At 41.8% G+C, this 18,291-nt stretch overlaps 1 protein-coding gene across 2 annotated transcripts in view; it reads left to right on the top strand.

The window, feature by feature from the left end:
* LOC106604928 (kinase non-catalytic C-lobe domain-containing protein 1) overlaps window positions 1-18,291 on the top strand; it is a 79,751-nt gene that overhangs the window by 36,588 nt on the left and 24,872 nt on the right. For both annotated transcript variants that reach the window (XM_014200072.2, XM_014200081.2), the window contains exons 17-21: window positions 615-967; window positions 14,064-14,157; window positions 14,263-14,360; window positions 15,326-15,525; window positions 15,861-15,977. In XM_014200072.2, the coding sequence (XP_014055547.2) occupies window positions 615-967; window positions 14,064-14,157; window positions 14,263-14,360; window positions 15,326-15,525; window positions 15,861-15,977 (862 nt within the window). The remainder of the gene's footprint in view (window positions 1-614; window positions 968-14,063; window positions 14,158-14,262; window positions 14,361-15,325; window positions 15,526-15,860; window positions 15,978-18,291) is intronic.

Raw genomic sequence — 18,291 nt, 5'->3', positions numbered from 1 at the left:
TCTGTGAGATGACGTAGTTAGATTAGGTTGTATAGGTCTACTGAAGCGAGATGTTGTGACAAATCCAGCTTTGAATGGCAGTTGGATCAAGTTGGTAGAGGAATGACTGGCTGTTGGATTAAATTGTTAAGAGCACAGTTTATTCAAGACAGCCCAAATCGTGTTGCGATGTCACAATGATCTCCTCAGCTGGAGAGGGTTGTTGTGGTAACAGTTACTTCCTCTCCATCTACACACACCAATACATGCACTTAGCATAATACACACTCACACCAACGACACGTTGGTAACAAACACTGCACACTCACATACACACAAACATACCTCTTCAGTTTCACACAAAAGACGTTATGTTTGAGATGATTAATCAGAGCAAAAATAGGCTGCTCACATTGGTAGGTGGAGTACGCCTGTGATGCAGAATCTAACAATATAGCAAGATTAACATTTAACTGCTTGCCAACAAACAAATTTAAAAGAGCCTTTTAATGAAAGAAACTTCAGCCTTGAGAGAATGCCACCTCTCAAAATCTCTGCCCGCGCACACACACGCACACTGCCTGACCCATCCCTTTTTTTCTCTCTCTTCCTTATCTGCCTGTTTCCTGGTCCAGGATTGAGAGCAGCTGAGTGTTTGGGTAAGGAGGCCATGGAGAGTGCTGAGCGTCCAGTGTGGGTCAGTGATGAAAGCCCCCCTGAAGCTGACTCTCTGTGTGGGATGGACGAGCCACTGAGGGTGGGCCACCTAGGCCAGATGAGCTGCTCCAAGGACATGGAGGACACAGAATCGCTGGTGTTTGAGCGTCTCCTCTCCCCCTGCTCCGGAGCAGAGGAGTCTAGCCACAGCCTCAGCCCAGCCTGGGGCCTGGCCTTCTATGGAGAAGACTGTTTTAGTCATGATGTGGTGGAATATGCTATAACCCTGGGACAGCACAGTGAGTCACCGTGCCTGGAGCTGAAAACACAGGTGGGTAAACTGGGAGGAAAAGCTATTGAGATTAAATAGAATAGACCAGCTGAGTCGTGACTGACCATATAGTATACCATGGTCTCAATGTTTAGAATAGTGCTTTATTGTAAATGTGTTTATATTATACTCTCATTTTAGCTGATTTTAGAAGACATATGGCAACAATGTATACTGTCTGTTGCTTCAAAGATTACAACATAATTAGTTACTACTTTCTACCAAATGGTATGTAATGAAAGAGGCACATAATGATGTTTGATTACATTTATCTGACATAAATAAGAAGCACTTATTATGTAAGTCTATATACATACAAGTAGACCAAAGTAAAGCATAATCATGTTTATGTCTTACAGTTTTTTACAATCCCTAGGACCCATTTCTCAATACTTAGGTCACTTTTTCAAAACTCTTCACCCTGTTCTCCTAACCAACATTCAGCTCGGCACAGCAGTTAATTTCACATCCAAAACGCACTAAAACTACCAAAACACTTCATACATGTCTCAAATCAACTCATTCTTCCATAACACTAGCAAAGGTTGTCACCCAACAAGCACACGTTGTCACTCATAAAACAACGACCTAAAAAAACACTAACAACAGGTAGCATTACACAATGTTTTCTTTTGTCAAATTCCTTTACAAAACAAGAATGACACCTCTCTACTGTTTAGAATTCACTGCAGTATATGTTACAGGAATGAATCAGACATGATGCAATATGCTTCAATATGTTTTATGTCATTCTTTGGCATTAAGGGATTCAAAAATACAAGAATTTGTATATACACCATCTACCGATACAGATACAGTAGCAATGCTAGTCAACCCTGTCTTCTGCATTTGGCCACAGGTTCTCATCCACATCACATCTTATGTCATCTTGGGCAATACACCTAGGAAAGAATCTTTTGGCATGCCTGGTCCATCCCTGGCAATCTTCTGCAGATATGTCCAGGCATCCAGCATTCACTGTGTCCAGGAGGGACATTTGATCATGTGGATGGTGGTCATAAACCTTCCACCTCCATGAGGAAAAGTGACACCATCCTGGGATGGGTTGCATACTGCTCTGTGACTGCACGGGAGTGGTGAAATGCCACATTGTCCCATACAATTACAAACGTTGGCCGATTTCGCCTCACTGCAACCCTTTACTCACCTGGCACAACCCTTCCATAGAGGTCATCCAGGAATGAAATGAGACACTCGGTGTTGTATGGCCCAATTAGCGGTTTGTGTAACAGCAATCCATCAGAGGATATTGCTGCACACATTGTGATGTTGGCACCCCTCTGGCCCGGGACATCCACTGTGGCTCGTTTCCCAATCACATTCCTTCCTCGCCGCCATGTTTTGGCCAAGTTGAAACCAGCCTCATCCACAAAGATGAGTATGTGGGGTGTTTGCCTGGCTTCAATCTCCATGACTATCTAAAATAAATCCACAAGGCAACATAAGACTTAGGCTATTACGGTAGTTTACATTATACCTAAAAACTCTGCCCTGTTTGGTTTTGTTCAAAACCAGTTGTGTATTTTATAGTCATCTTACCTGGACATATTGGACCTGAGTTGCTTGACCCGTTCAGAGTTCCTCTCAAAGGGGACAGTGTACAACTGCTTCATCCTGACTTGATGTTGTTTCAGGACTCTAGAAATAGTTGTTATGCTTACATTGTGAATATTTCCAAATGTAATGTTGGCTGCCATCACTCGTCCCAAATCTCTGTGAGTTTTATGCCATTCTTTCTGATGACCATATCAACGATTGCAGTTTCCTGCACAGCAGTGAAAATCCTACCTCTCCCGCCTATGGGAGGTAACTGTTGGGTCCTGAGCCGAAATGCAAAAACAATTACGCACAAGTGGGTTTGGAGGCTTTGCTCAATTTACTTCTGTAATGTGCAGTTCAGTCAGATGCCCTTGCAAAATGCACATCTTACCTGTTGTTTTGCCAGAAATTTCTCACAATAGATGCCACTGTTGAGCGTTACAGATTTGGATTGCACTCTCAGACCAGCGTCGCTCATTGATAGACCATGATTTATTACATGATCAATTATAGTAGCCCTAATCTCACCTGAGACTACAGCTCTTGATCTTCCTCTCAGTCTTCTTCCACTACGTACTCCTCTCCCTCTCCCAGCCACTCTTCTTCCTCTGGCAGCCACTTCTCTATCTCTGTCTGGGTCCATGTTTACATTACAGTACAGCATTATTCCTAAGATGTCCCCTTTTGTATAGATGGTAATGAAATTGAAAGACTAATACCTGGGTAGGTGTTCAGCTACAATGGGAATCAGCCGTGGTTGGTCTAATTGTTTTGATAGTATTTAATTGTTTATATTTGAATAGATTTCAATACGATATTACTGTAGCAGATTGCTGTCTTATTCAATTTTGTATTATGTTAGGTTTTGAACTTAAGTTTAACAGTTTTGAAAAGAGTATGTAAACATGTGCAAATTGGCATGTAGGTACATAGAGTTTTGGTGGTGCTTGTGTCTGAGTGAGAAAAGAATTCATGACATTTGAAAGATGTAGTCATTGAATGCATTTTGTGCAAAGCAATGAAAAATGATCCACAGTTTAGCCCAGATAGACTGCTGTTGTGCTCGCTGTGTGAAGAGTTTTTAAAAAGTGACCTAAGTATTGAGAAATGGGTCCTAGCGATTGTAAAAAACTGTAATACAGTGTCATTGCCTAAGGCTGTTCTAATTCTACTGTTCAACTCACTATATTAAAAGGCCTCCTCTCTCTTTGAACACAATTTTATCCTGGCATTGTTTGTTGCATTGCAGCCAATGGTCAAGCTGTATTCATTTCTTATGACGATACAGACATTGTGTAATGTCAGTTACATAGGAGTGGCATTTTTGATATAACAGAGTGGCTGTGGATCCGAATTCTCTGCAACCCTCTTCCCGACAGCTAAAGGTCCAAAGTTTGTGCACATGTTCGGGATTCTCTACTTTACGCACAGTCTCTGCTCTGCTCGTTTCAGCTACCCGGAAAACAGGCTACTCTGGCGAATATTCAGTGATGAATGGAGAATGGTGCTATTATTTTAATAATAATACATTTTAATTTATGCACTTTTCAAGACACCCAATAAAGTTAATTCAAATAAAGTGAGTTATTTGTTTAGAAAAGTTATATTAAAGCTGAATCAATGTCTGCAAGAACACATAATGGTAATATTCTCCATAACAGAATCAATTGTAATAGCATAGTGTAACATTACTGTAAGACAAAAACACCACTTAATTTCTTATGAGAATTTGGGATCATTGTGCGAATGGTCGCAACTTTCTCTCAAGCACCCAAAACTCAACATCACACGAGCCACTAGTCAAAATATGTGCTTTGTTTGAAACAAAACACAGGTATGCTACAGTTTGTTAACATCATCCGCTCTAAAATTCGCTCACTGTACATAATTCAAAACAACATTGTACTTCAAAACAACATTGTACATAACTCGAGACGATGCATATTCCCATGACACTGATTGAGATCAAATGGTTGGCATGTGGATGCTGCATGGTAAAACTTAAAGAATTATTATTCACGATTGACAGTGAGAAATGTGAAGAGAGGGTGACCATAAAAAATAGTGCGTAAAGTAGAGGTAAAGAAACACATGAGCGGAACGTGATTTCAGACCCTCGACTCTGGGGAAGAGGCTTCCGGGGGGTGGGACGGGCGGAATGGGGTGGTTGCCTTCAGATCCGCAGCCTCGGCCTTAATTTAAAATTATTGGATTGAGTAATGGCCTATAGTAGAGAATGTACCACTGCCTTGCAACTCCTTCTGTTTGAGTTACATTATAATATAATTTTTTTCTTGTCAGCATGCACCAAATAACATTGTTTTAATAAATTACTATACATTTATGATTATATAGTAATTACACTTTCAGTCAAATTGGATAAGTGCATGGATTTCATGAAAAGTCTACGAGATTATTTGTTTAAAACCAAGCAAAACGACATTAATAGCTGTAGCAAATCATGGTATGATCATGATTTGAGGTGGATAGGAAGAAAGGAGTTGGGGGTTTTAGGGTAATTGACACATTATGTTCTCCAAACTGTTATTGAATATTAATATGATATATTTCCGACCTTCGACAGAAAGGTCATTATCATGTGTAATAGAATAACAATGAGCTGTATTTGTCTGTGTATGCTTTGATGGTAATGATGTGGGCTTTTATCTGCTCCTTCACTGGAACAGTCTGACCGCCCCACTCTCACACATTAAGAGCCATGGCTCCAAATCGGTATTAGATGTGCCCCGTTTCTCACTTCAAAAGATCTATTGATTTCTGTTACCATAGTGAGTGATGCAAGCAGAGAGCCAGCCCTGTACATACATTGGAGACATTCTAAAAGGCTCTTTGTGTGCTGCATCTACACCCTAATGGGTTCTTCGGCTATCCCTACTAGGACAACATTTTCACCCAACAAAAAACGCTTAAAGAACCCTTTGGTGAAAAGGTTCTACCTGGAACCAAAAAGGGTTACATCGAAAAAAGTATTTGAAATATATCACTTATGGTATGGTAAGAGCAGCGATCCACAATGTTAGAAACCAATCACATAGTGTCTGTCGGAGACAGGTCGAGTGGTGAATAGGGCGTCACTTGCCCACCGACTAGTCATTCGCACTCTCTTCCTTGCAAAGAGTCACTATGCTCCTGAAGCTCTCCTCAGCACGACCTGAACCTGTCTTCCTGCTAAACAGTTCCTAGTCGAACCGTGAGGTTAACACTGTTGAACATTCGACCTCAGTCCTATTATTGACTGACTGTAAGGAAAGTTATTTTGCTTCGTGTAGAATTCTCAGAATTTTCTACTCACTACGTCTCCAGTGGTAGCTATCGTCACATGGCTAGTTGCTGAAACTTGGCTAGCTCTCGCCAGAAGGCTTGGCTAACCTAGCTAGCTTGCTGGAAAGCTTGCTATACAACTGGCTTTTCTCCTGGCGAGGTAGAATCGCTAGCTCTCCTCTCTCTCGTTTAGTTCGACCCATGTCCCCTTGTGTCGTGTTGACTAGACTGTCCGTCCTTAGCTTTACAGTTTGACAGCCGAGAGAAACACATTGTTCATCGAGAGACAAAGAAAGCATGAGCTTTCTCCGGCTAGTATTGTGCTAACTAGCTAGGCTATTAGCTCACGAGGTGAATGCTAGCTAGCTTTGCATGAGAACTATGGCAAAAGTGAATCTCGTAGCCATGGAGCCTGTTACTACGAGCAGGACTCCTGCCCCAGCACCGGCACGCCTGTGTCCAAGCAAGGCTACTATTTCCGGCAAGGATACACACTCTTTGTGTGCCGCCTGCATGGGGCTTGAGGACGCAGAAGCATCTCTCGCTATCCCAGAGTCATGTGTGCATTTTAGGGCACAGCCTGCGAGTGTCCTCAAACGGCGAGCGCGCAGAGCAGCCCCTAAACCAGACTCGTCGCCAGTACAGCCTCCGGGCTTGGAGGCTACCCAGCCCTCCTGGGACGAGGTTTTGGACTGTCTCTGTCCTCTGTTTCAGACAGAAGCAGCGTAGGCGGGGTCTTGGATATTCGCAATGGAGGAGGAATACGAACTCCTCAAAGCCAGCGAGGAAAAAGAGGAAGCCCAACCCCATAGCACGAGGCCCTCTTCCTCACTCAGCGGAGCATCTGCATTCGATGAAAATATTCGGGATTGTCGATGTTTCCAAATGGGCAGCGTCCATGCTTGGTATTGACTGGCCCGCAACCATGGGGGGTGGCAGCACATAGAGGGATTGGATCGACGGGAGGAAGCTCCCCTCTCGCACCATCCTGGGGAAGCAACTACTCCCAGCGGTCCCATCTTGGGACAAGCCCCTGTCCAGTAAAGTCCTAACCTGACACTTTGTAAGCATGGATTTTCAGGGCATGGAGGAGACTGACTTCGGCAAGCCGCCGGTGGTCGAGCTTTCATTGGCTAGCCACCTCAACCCCAATGCCTCGGCTACAGCCGGCACTACTCTCCCTGGAAAGATGGAGCGCTTCACCTCCTCCTTATTCCAGAAGGTCTTAGTGTCTGTGGCACATTCAGTAAAGGCCATTAAATGTAGCATCCCTGCTGCTGGCTTACCAGGCTGATTTGCTACAAGAGATGGGCAAACTCTTGGTCAAAATCACATCCGGCCACAGACCTTTGGGATGAGATCTGTGTGGTTACAGATCTCATCCTCCAGAAGTGCCATTCGAGCCTGTGTGCACTCCAGGAGCCTTGGTGTGGTAGGATAGAGAGCCCTTTGGCGCAACTTGTCCAGCTTGTCAGACAAGGAGAAAACAGACTTCCTGCAATTCCTGCCAAGTCCTTCCCCTGGAGGGAAGAAGGGGCGCCCGACATAGGTAAGTCCCCAGCAGCAGAGATGGACAGTGCACAGCTCACACGATGTCCTGGCCTGTCCTCTTGCTGGTGGAGCACAGACACCCCCCCATCACAACGGGGGACACTGCTTGGTGGCGACTGACAAATGGTCTTCCTGCCTCAGCTACTTAGAGAAGAGCCAAAGGGAGAGCTGTGACACCGAGGGCACTTGGAGGAAAGAGTGAGCCCCCTCCGTACGCATAGGAATGAATCGCTGCACAATGGGTCGGGTTTTAGGAGCACATATTATTAAAGTGACTAGTGTTCCATTTATTAAAGTGGCCAAGGATTTCTGTGTATGTAGTCAGCAGCCTCTCTGTGCTAGTGATGGCTATTTAACAGTCTGATGGCCTTAAGATAGAGACTGAAAAACAGTTTCTCAGTCCCAGCTTTGATGCACCTGTGCTGACCTTTCCTTCTGGATGATAGTGGGGTGAACAGGCAGTGGCTTGGGTGGTTGTTGTCCTTGATGATCTTTTTGGGGGATGGGGGGGTGCTCCCTCTGCTGTTTCCTGTAGTCCACAATCGGCTCCTTTATTTTGTAAGATATGTAAACGTTATCCTCAAAGCGGGCAAAGAACTTGTTTAGCTTGTCTGGAAGCAAGACGACGGTGTCCACGACATGGCTGGTTTTCCTTTTGTAGTCCGGGATTTTCTGTAGACCCTGCCACATACATACGTCTTGTGTCTGAGCCATTGAATTACGACTCCACTTTGTCTCTATACTGACGTTTTGCCTGTTTGATTGCCTTGTGGAGGGAATGACTACTCTCTTTGTATTCTGCCATATTCCCAGTCACCTCGCCATGGTTAAATGCTGTGGTTTAAGCTTTCAGTTTTGCGCTAATGCTGCCATCTATCCACGGTTTCTGGTTAGAGTAGGTTTTAATAGTCACTGTGGGTACAACATCTCCCATACACTTCTTGATGAAATCAGTCACCGTCTCAGTGTACATATCAATATTAATCTTAGAAGCTACCCGGAACATATCCCAGTCTGCATGATCAAAACAATCTTGAAGCGTGGATTCCGATTGGTCAGACCAGCGTTGAATAGTCCTTAGCACGTATACATCCTGTTTGAGTTTCTGCCTATAGGAAGGGAGGAGCAAAATGAAGTCATGGTTAGATTTGCTGGAGGGCGGGGGAGGACCTTGTATGCATCCCGGAAGTTGGAATTACAATGATCGAGTGTTTTTCCAGCGAGATTACTACAGTCGATATGCTGATAGAATTTAGGTAGCCTTTTCCTCACATTTGCTTTGTTAAAATCCCCAGTTATAATAAATGCAGCCTCAGGATATATGGTTTCAAGTTTTCATAATGTCCAGTGTCCACTCAAGTTAATGTCCACTCAAGTTCCTAGATAGCCGTCGTGGTATCGGCTTGAGGGGGGATATACGCTGCTGTGACAATAACCCGAAGAGAATTCTCTTCGGAGATAATATGGACGGCATTTGGTCAGAGCGAGTGACCAAGGCTTATTCCTCATTCTGGTAGCCCCTCTACAGTCAGAGAAACTACCGTTACGCAGGGTCCTGATGACCCAAGCAAATGGAAAGATTTTCCATCCTCATCCAGTAACCCCCGGGTCTAGCCCGAGAAAGGATGAATCTGAATGCAACAGGCTTTGAGGCTATCCAGAGTGCAAGAGCCCCTTCTACATGCTCACTCTATTGAATCAAGTGCCGTGTTTGGATAAGAGCGTCTACTAAAATGTAAATGTGTTTTTGAGAAGTGGTGTGACCAGAGACAGATACAGTTGAAGTCGGAAGTTTACATACACTTAGCCAAGTACATTTAAACTCAGTTTTTCACAATTCCTGACATTTAATCCTCATGAGAATTCCCTGTTTTAGGCACCCCCACAACAAGATGCTGCCAGCCCCGTGCTTCACGGTTGGGATGGTGTTCTTCGGCTTGCAAGCCTCCCCCTTTTCCCTCCAAACATAATGATGGTCATTATGGCCAAACAGTTCTATTTTTGTTTCATCAGACCAGAGGACATTTCTCCAAAAAGTATGATCTTTGTCCCCATGTGCAGTTGCAAACCGTAGTCTGCCTTTTTTATGGTGGTTTTGGAGCAGTGGCTTCTTCCTTGCTGAGCGGCCTTTCAGGTTATGTCGATAGAGGACTCGTTTTATTGTGGATATAGATACTTTTGTACCCGTTTCCTCCAGCATCTTCACAAGGTCCTTTGCTGTTGTTCTAGGATTGATTTGCACGTTTCACAAGTACGTTCATCTCTAGGAGACAGAACGCGTATCCTTCCTGGGCAGTATGACGGCTGCGTGGTCCCATGGTGTTAATACTTGCTACTATTGTTTGTACAGATGAACGTGGTACCTTCAGGTGTTTGGAAATTGCTCCCAAGGATGAACCAGACTTGTGGAGGTCTACAATTAATTTTTCTGATTTCTTGGCTGATTTCTTTTGATTTTCCCATGATGTCAAGCAAAAAGGCACTGAGTTTGAAGGTAAACCTTGAAATACATCCACAGGTACACCTCCAATTGACTCAAATGATGTCAATTAGCCTATCAGAAGCTTCTAAAGCCATGCCATCATTTTCTGGAATTTTCCAAGCTTGTTTAAAGGCACAGTTAACTTAGTGTATGTAAACTTCTGACCCATTGGAATTGTGATACAGTGAATTTTAAGTGAAATAATCTCTCTTTAAACAATTGTTGTAAAAATGACTTGTGTCATGCACAAAGTAGATGTCCTAACCGACTTGCCAAAACTATAGTTTGTTAACAAGAAATTTGTGGAGTGGTTGAAAAACGAGTTTTAATGACTCCAACCTATGTGTATGTAAACTTCTGACTTCAACTGTAATTCCTTACCAGTGCTTTGTATCATGATTTGATGCTTTTTGCAAGACCTTTTGGACAGAGTGAAAGCTTTCTCCACTGTAAAGGTCTGTTTAGCTGCTATCTCGGTCTGCCATATAGGCTTATACAACACAGCACCCTCTGTTATGTCATTTTATGAAGGGAGCAAGTTGCTTACGCCCAGTCTCCAAACCTTTAGCCCCGTCTTGGGACCTGTTTATTGTGTTTGAGGCTATTTCACAGCAACCGCTGGAAAGCGTGGAGATGAAATATCTTTTATGTAAACTGCTTTACTGATTGCCCTTACGTTGCAAAACAGAATTGTCTCGCCTTAGAGCTTGTGGTTTTCCACCCGTCGCCCTTCACACCGTTTGTGTCCAGTACGCGTGTTGTGCATTTACTTGGATAGATTTAGAGCACTACGCAAGAGCGACCAGCTCTTTGTTTCCTGAGTGCCCCCCTCAAGGGTCAATGACTGTCCCATTGGATAGTGGAGGCTATTATATTGGCTTATAATAGCAAAGGTTTACAGCCCCTGGAGGGCCTGAGTGCTCATTCCACCAGAGGCATGGCTACCTCTTGGGCACTGTTTAAAGGCATTTGTGATATGGCTTGTTGGGCTACCCCTCATACTTTTATTAAGTTGTGCCGACTGGATGTCACTGCACCTTCGTTGTTGCATAATGTCCTCAGTGTCAGAATCTCTGAGGGAGGAATGTGTTGGATGACTACCTGTGTTCGAAAGGCATGTCTATGATACGAGAGTTGGCCATATACCATAAGTGATACATCTCAACAAATATTTTAAATAGAACTCAAGGTTAATTTCTTAACCCCGGTTATATGATATGTTACTCACCACTTGGATTCGGGTCTTAGGTAGCAACATTTGAAATGGTGTTTTATACATTGGATAAAAGTAGAGACTCAGAGCTACAAAATAGTATATCATACACTGCATTTTTGAGGAACAATGGGAAAGTAATTCTGCTTTGAATGTTGATAAACTTGTAAACTCACTTTTGAGAAAATGGCCTTTGAATGTTTTGGTATCTAGTGAGGAGCTCTTTGTCTACACCCATTCAACATTGTTCACACCCTCTTAAGCTTTAGCCCCACCCATCTCGTTTTGCTCTCAGAGCGTTCAGAGCGCACACTTGACGCTCTGGCCGATGATTTGTTTACCTATGGATAACATGAAAACAGCCTAACCAGCTCTGTTGGCAACAATTTCATTACGCTTTTTTGCAGACGTTTATTGACACTGGCCATGTTCAATTGGTGTTGTACACTTTAGCTTAAGACATGTAGATAGCTAGCTAAACAATGAACCTAGCTAGGTAAACATTGTGTAAGATCACACACGTTGCGTAACGTTAGCTAACGAGCCATCCAGCTAACGTTAGCTAGTTAAACAACAATGAACACAGTGCCAAATCATGTCGTTACTACCCTGCATGAATATGGTGGGAGCTAACCAACCAGGTTCAATGTTAGCTAGCTAACATTAGGCTCTAGCTAGAAAAGCAAATGGCTCTAGGATACAAATAATAGTGTCAGCTAGGAAGCCAGCCAGCTAGTGTTAACCTCTTGGGGCTAGGTGGGACGCTAGCGTGCCACCCGTGGTGCACTCCATCAACAGCAGGTGCATTTCAAGAGCGGCAAATTTGAATCCAAATAAATGTCAAAATTCAAATTTTTCAAAAATACAACTATTTTACACCATTTGAAAGATAAACATCTCCTTAATCTAACCACGTTTTACGATTTCAAAAAGGTTTTACGGCGAAAGCATAAATTTAGAGTATGTTAGGACAGTACATTTACAAGAGTTGTGTGTAATGTTTTGTCAAGTCAAAGACAGGGTCACCAAAACCATAAAACCAGCTAAAATGATGCACTAACCTTTTACAATCTCCATCAGATGACACTCCTAGGACATTATGTTAGACAATGCATGCATTTTTAGTTCTATCAAGTTCATATTTATATCCAAAAACAGCGTTTTACTATGGCATTGATGTTGAGGAAATCGTTTCCCTCCAATAACCGGCAGTCAAGTCAGCGTAACAAATTAAATAATTAAAATTAGAAAACATTGGTAAAATATTATATTGTCATTTAAAGAATTATAGATTTACATCTCTTGAACGCAATCAACTTGCCAGATTTAAAAATAACCTTACTGGGAAATCACACTTTGCAATAATCTGAGCACTGCGCCCAGAAAAATACGCGTTGCGATACAGACTAGACGTCATGTTGGGGAGATCTAAAATCGAAAATACTATGTAAATAATCCATTACCTTTGATTCTCTTCATCAGATGTCACTTCCAGGTATCACAGGTCCATAACGAATGTAGTTTTGTTCAAAAAAGCTCATCATTTATGTCCAAAAATCTCCGTCTTGTTCGCACATGATCTAAGCCAGCCGGACTTCTCGTCATGAACGAGGGGAAAAAATATATTTCCGTTCGTTCAAACATGTCAAACGTTGTATAGCATAAATCATTAGGGCCTTTTTTAACCAGAACATGAATAATATTCAAGGTGGACGAATGCATACTCTTTTATAACGTATTGGAACGAGGGTACCCAACATGAACTCGCGCGCCAGGTGTCTAATGGGACATCATCGTTCCATGGCTCTTGTTCGGTCAGATCTCCCTCCAGAAGACTCAAAACACTTTGTAAAGGCTGGTGACATCTAGTGGAAGCAATAGGAAGTGCCAAAATATTCCTAAACCCCTGTGTTTTTCAATGGGATAGGTTTAAAGTCAATACAACACATCAGGTATCCACTTCCTGTCAGAAAATGTCTCAGGGTTTTGCCTGCCAAATGAGTTCTGTTATACTCACAGACACCATTCAAACAGTTTTGGAAACTTTAGAGTGTTTTCTATCCATATATAATAAGTATATGCATATTCTAGTTACTGGGTAGGATTAGTAACCAGATTAAATCGGGTACATTTTTTTTATCCAGACGTGCAAATGCTGCCCCCTAGACCCAACAGGTTAACTAGCTAGCTAACAGTACACTTTAGCTACAAATGAAATCACTTTCTGTCAAAATTAGAAATGTGTAATATCTGAAAATGTAGCTAGCTATAGACTATCTTACCTGTATACATCATCATGCATGATGGACGCGTCTCCCTGTCACAAATGCCATGCCACGGTTGCCCTTAGTTTGAAGATGTAATCCGGAGACAGGTGTTTTCTCCATCTCTTTAGCTATCATACTCTAATTCCACTGATTTCAAAACTTGATCCTCCAGAAAGTGGAGAGCATCACTTATGCAGCTCCACTACACAATACATTCGACAGATTACCAACACAGACTGACCAGCTCAAATAGACAGAAGCCTTCTGTATGGTAGACCAATCCATACTCCTCTCTCGGCATGTCCAGCACACTCATTATCTCAGCCAATCATGGCTAGTGGGAAGGTTGCTGACTTTTTCTGTGGCTAAACCAACAAGGCTCGTAATTTAATGATTTTATTCATATTTACAGATGGCATACATATTTGTTATTAAGGCACATAAAAGTTCACATGTTCGAGAAGGTATTTCTGCCAAAAAACGCATTTTGATAAACAAAAATATTTTTTACGTTCAAACGGCTCTCCTGTGAAGTCGTGACTTGCGACATACACCTAGTTTCCTGAATCGGGTCATATATGAGTGAGATGTATCACCACATTTCCCTTCTCGCAGTGCGCAAGGAAGAGAGGCATGTTTTGCGAATGACTAGTGGGCAGGCGAGTGGCGCCTTATAGAGTGTGTGATCTGAATGGCTTGGTGTCTACTTTATATTTAATGTATTGCATTTTCTCCTTGTAGGAGCTTCAACAGCAGCGCATGATCGAGATGAAGAATCTGAAAAAGACCCGGAATTTCTACCAAAAGCTGCTCCACCAAGAGAGAAAAAATAAAGGTACAAATCAATCCCTCATCACTTTTATAATTCCCAATGTCTACTATTGGTTGATAAATAAAGAAATAAATAAATGTAATATTTCTATGTGTTTTTCTTCTGAAGGTTCGGAGGCTAGATTGATGCTGTCCAAACTCAAGGTCCAGCTTGAGGAGTTGAGGTCCAAAGTGGAGTTCCTAGACTGTGTAAAGAAATATCTTGAGGTGCGGACAGGTTGAACAGATGATTTCTTAATCCGGCCCTGTGTCTTGTGAAAGACTTATGTATTGCCTTGTGTCAATAGAGAATGGTTGACTAAATTACAAGTTCTCAATTCTTACCTCAGGGACCCCCAACCGTTTCATAGCTAGCACACCTGATTCAACTAGTCATCAGCATTCCGAGTCTTTTCGTTGAGTCGGCTTCACGTAAATGAGCCGGCTCATTTGGCTCCCAAACAACTCTTAATTTAAAAAAATATGCTTAAAAATCAACCTAGAACCATGAAAAAATTGCAGATCTCCAATGTAAAGCCTAAATGTTTTTGGCTTACAATTATTATTTTTTTAAACGCACTGAAACAATCTAAGTGGGCCAGATTGATCCGCTCTCCCCACTATTTATTGTTTTGCAGTGAGGATTCACTCTCTTTAGAGAATTACTTTGTAACTTATCTGGAGAAAAAAGTTGTTTTAAGCTATAAAAACGGTAGTAGCAGTATACAAATCAGGGAGCGAATGACCCATCATTAGATTCAACTTGTTAATAAACACAATAATAAAACCTATGGAATTTTAACAATATAATATGGCTATTAAACTAGAATAAAAGAACATGTATGGTTCTACAAAGAACCTTTGAGATTGAGAGAGGTTCTTAATAGAACCATTCTCCCTTAAATGTTTATAGAGTAGCATATAAAATGATTCTATATAGCCCCAAAAAGGGTTGTGACCATAGCGGAGTATAGAACCTTTTTTATGGTTCTTTATAGAACCTTAGGAAAGTGTTCTTTATAGCAACATACAGGTTCCATTTAGAACCTTATGAGCATGGTTCTTTATAGAACGTTTTAAGAAAGTTCCACTAAAAGGTTTTCCGCTATGGTTGCAAGCCAAATAACCCTTATTTGGCACTATATGTAACCATTTGTTTTTAGTGTGCATCTCTGCCTGGTTGTTTTGGTCAGGTTCTGAGTGTGGATCAGTGGGGTATGGATATGTCCCTCCTCCCCTCCCTGGCAGTATCTGGTCCAGGGAGCCCTCTGGATCTCCAGCCCTCAGAGGAGCCTTCCGTGCTGGGATTGGTGTCTTTGTCTGGGGCAGAGAGAGGGAAGAGCAGCCTGCAGGCCGCCACACCCCTGGGTCTCATGTCCTACCTCTATGCCAGGTAACACTAATGAACTATATATTAGCTTACAGTAACACGTTTAGGTTACAGTAAAACATGAACTATTAAACCCATGAGTGTGATTAACAGTGTATCAGCACGTATGGTTTAAATAGTGTCCCTCTAGTGGACAATGTGTTATTAAACTGAGCACCACATTTTACTGTCCACCATCATGCCTATGATTGCTGAACATTTTACATTATATCCTACATATGGCACAAACAGACATTTCTGTTTATTTAGATTTGTGCCCAAACGTGTTTCATTGTGATTTGTCCTAATTATTTTAGACAGCTACCATACTAAACTCTGTGTTCTATCTCCTCTGACAGAAATGCTCCATTGGAGGGCTACATCCAACAGTTCCTGTACACATACCGCTATTTCTGCACCCCTCAAGAACTCCTTCAGTTCCTGATGGAAAAATTCACCAGTGCTGTAGCAGCAGGGTATGTAGGCTACTGTAGCAGAAATAAAGACAGACAGACAGACATAAAACACAAATTCATTTCATGCTCTTTGGATGGTGTCATTTCTAGTCATACTATTTCTATGGTTATTTGATTCTGTGGAATTAGAATGTCTGGTCAAGTAATTCTAGTTCTATGGTAAAATGTTAATTGAGATAATATAATTGGCTTTTGTCAGAAACAATAAGAAAATTAGTGGTCACTCATGTAAAAAATTAAAAATAAAAGTCAAAATGACAGTACTACTATAACTGTCAAGTAAGAAAACTGTAAACATGGGCCTGTATAAATGAGGATCACATTTTTGTTCACATAAAATTATATTGGCATGAAAGCTACCTTTTAACTGCAGTCTATCATACTTTTCATATTCACTTTACTTCAAGAAAACTGAACAGAATGGTTTAACTATGACAACATCATTCAGAACTAGTAACCTGCTCCTGGGATAAGTCCAACATTCTTCCACCATGTTTGAAATGTTATGAATTTGTTACCCTCTTGAGTATGAATCCAAAATGGAAGTCCTTTGTTGCAATAATAGACTGTTATTATCAAAGTTGGATTGGGCCATACAATTAAACTAGCCATTCAGCTGGATCCAGAATTTCAACAAAACTCTGTACTGTTTGATCATTGCATAATTAAAATCCAACTGTATTTATATAGGATAGGTTCCATTTTGAATGAAGTACAACTTACAGTATAAGCACTACATAAATGCTTCACAAATCATCTATAAGTGTATGTCATACTCTATAAATGGTGTTTAAACATACAGTACATTTATTGAATTTCTTTCCTTCTTAATTAACACATTTGAGCTGATCAGTTGTGTTGTGTTATTAAGGTAGTGGTGGTATACAGAAGATAGCCCTTTTTGTGGTAAAAGACCACGTCCATATTATGTCATGAACAGCTCAAATAAGCAAAGAGAAACGTCAGTCCATCATTACTTTAAGACATGAAGGTCAGTCAATCCGGATCATTTCAAGAACTTTGAAAGTTTCTTCAAGTGCAGTCGTAAAAACCATCAAGCGCGATGATGAAACTTCCTTCCTTTCCGCCACAGGAAAGGAAGACCCAGAGTTACCTCTGCTGCAGAGGATAAGTTCATTAGAGTTACCAGCCTCACAAATTGCAGCCCAAATTAATGCTTCAGAGTTCAAGTAACAGACACATCTCAACAACAACTGTTCAGAGGAGACTGCGTGAATCAGGTCTTCATTGTCAAATTGCTGCAAAGAAACCAATACTAAAGGACACCAATAATAAGAAGAGACTTGATTGGGCCTAGAAACACAAGCAATGGACATTAGACTGGTGGAAATCTGTCCTTTGGTTTGATGAGTCCAAATTTGAGATTTTTGGTTCCATCCGCTGTGTCTTTGTGAGACGCAGAGCAGGTGAACAGATGATCTCCGCATGTGTAGTTCCCACCGTGAAGCATGGAGGAGGAGGTGGGATGGTGCTTTGCTGGCGATTTATTTAGAATTCAAGGCACACTTAACCAGCATGGCTACCACACATTCTGCAGCGATACACCATCCCATCTGGTTTGTGCAATGGACTCTCATTGTTTCTTTCAACAGGACAATGACCCAACACACCTCCAGGCTGTGTAAGGAATATTTGACCAAGAAGAGTGATGCATCAGACCAAGGAGAGTGCTGCATCAGATGACCTGGCCTCCACAATCACCCGACCTCAACCCAATTGAGATGGTTTGGGATGAGTTGGACTGCGGAGTGAAGCAAAAGCAGCCAGTAAGTTCTCAACATATGTGGGAACTCCTTCAAGACTGTTGGAAAAGCATTCCTGATGAAGCAGGTTGAGAGAATGCCAAGAGTGTGCAGAGCTGTCATCAAGCCAAAGGGTGGCAACTTTGAAGAATATATTTTGATTTGTTTAACACGTTTTTGGTTACTACATGATACCATATGTGTTATTTTATAGTTTTGATGTCTTCACTATTACTTTACAAATGTTTAAAAAATATATAAATAATCCCCTTGAATGAGTACTGTACATTTATCTGACACCCACAGAAAAATGATACAGAGTTCCCGTTTTTGTCATGTGTTCTTTATTTGTGGACAATCAGTATGTGCCTGTTCAGGGTCCCCTTGCAATTAAAGCTTTTCCCAGTCACCACAAATAAATTGTTTCTCTCCTGTGTGAGTCCTTATTTGTTTGGTTAGGTTTCACAAATACTTGAAGCATTTCTCACGGTAACCACAGCTAAATGGCTTGTCATCTGAATGAATCTTCAAATGGGTCTTCAGCATACCGA

Source organism: Salmo salar, chromosome ssa01 (genome assembly GCF_905237065.1).
Source record: "Salmo salar chromosome ssa01, Ssal_v3.1, whole genome shotgun sequence".
In the NCBI taxonomy this organism is placed as follows: Eukaryota; Metazoa; Chordata; class Actinopteri; order Salmoniformes; family Salmonidae; genus Salmo; species Salmo salar.
The sequence above is the reverse complement of the archived record's forward strand: the minus strand, read 5'-3'. Positions and strand labels throughout refer to the sequence as shown.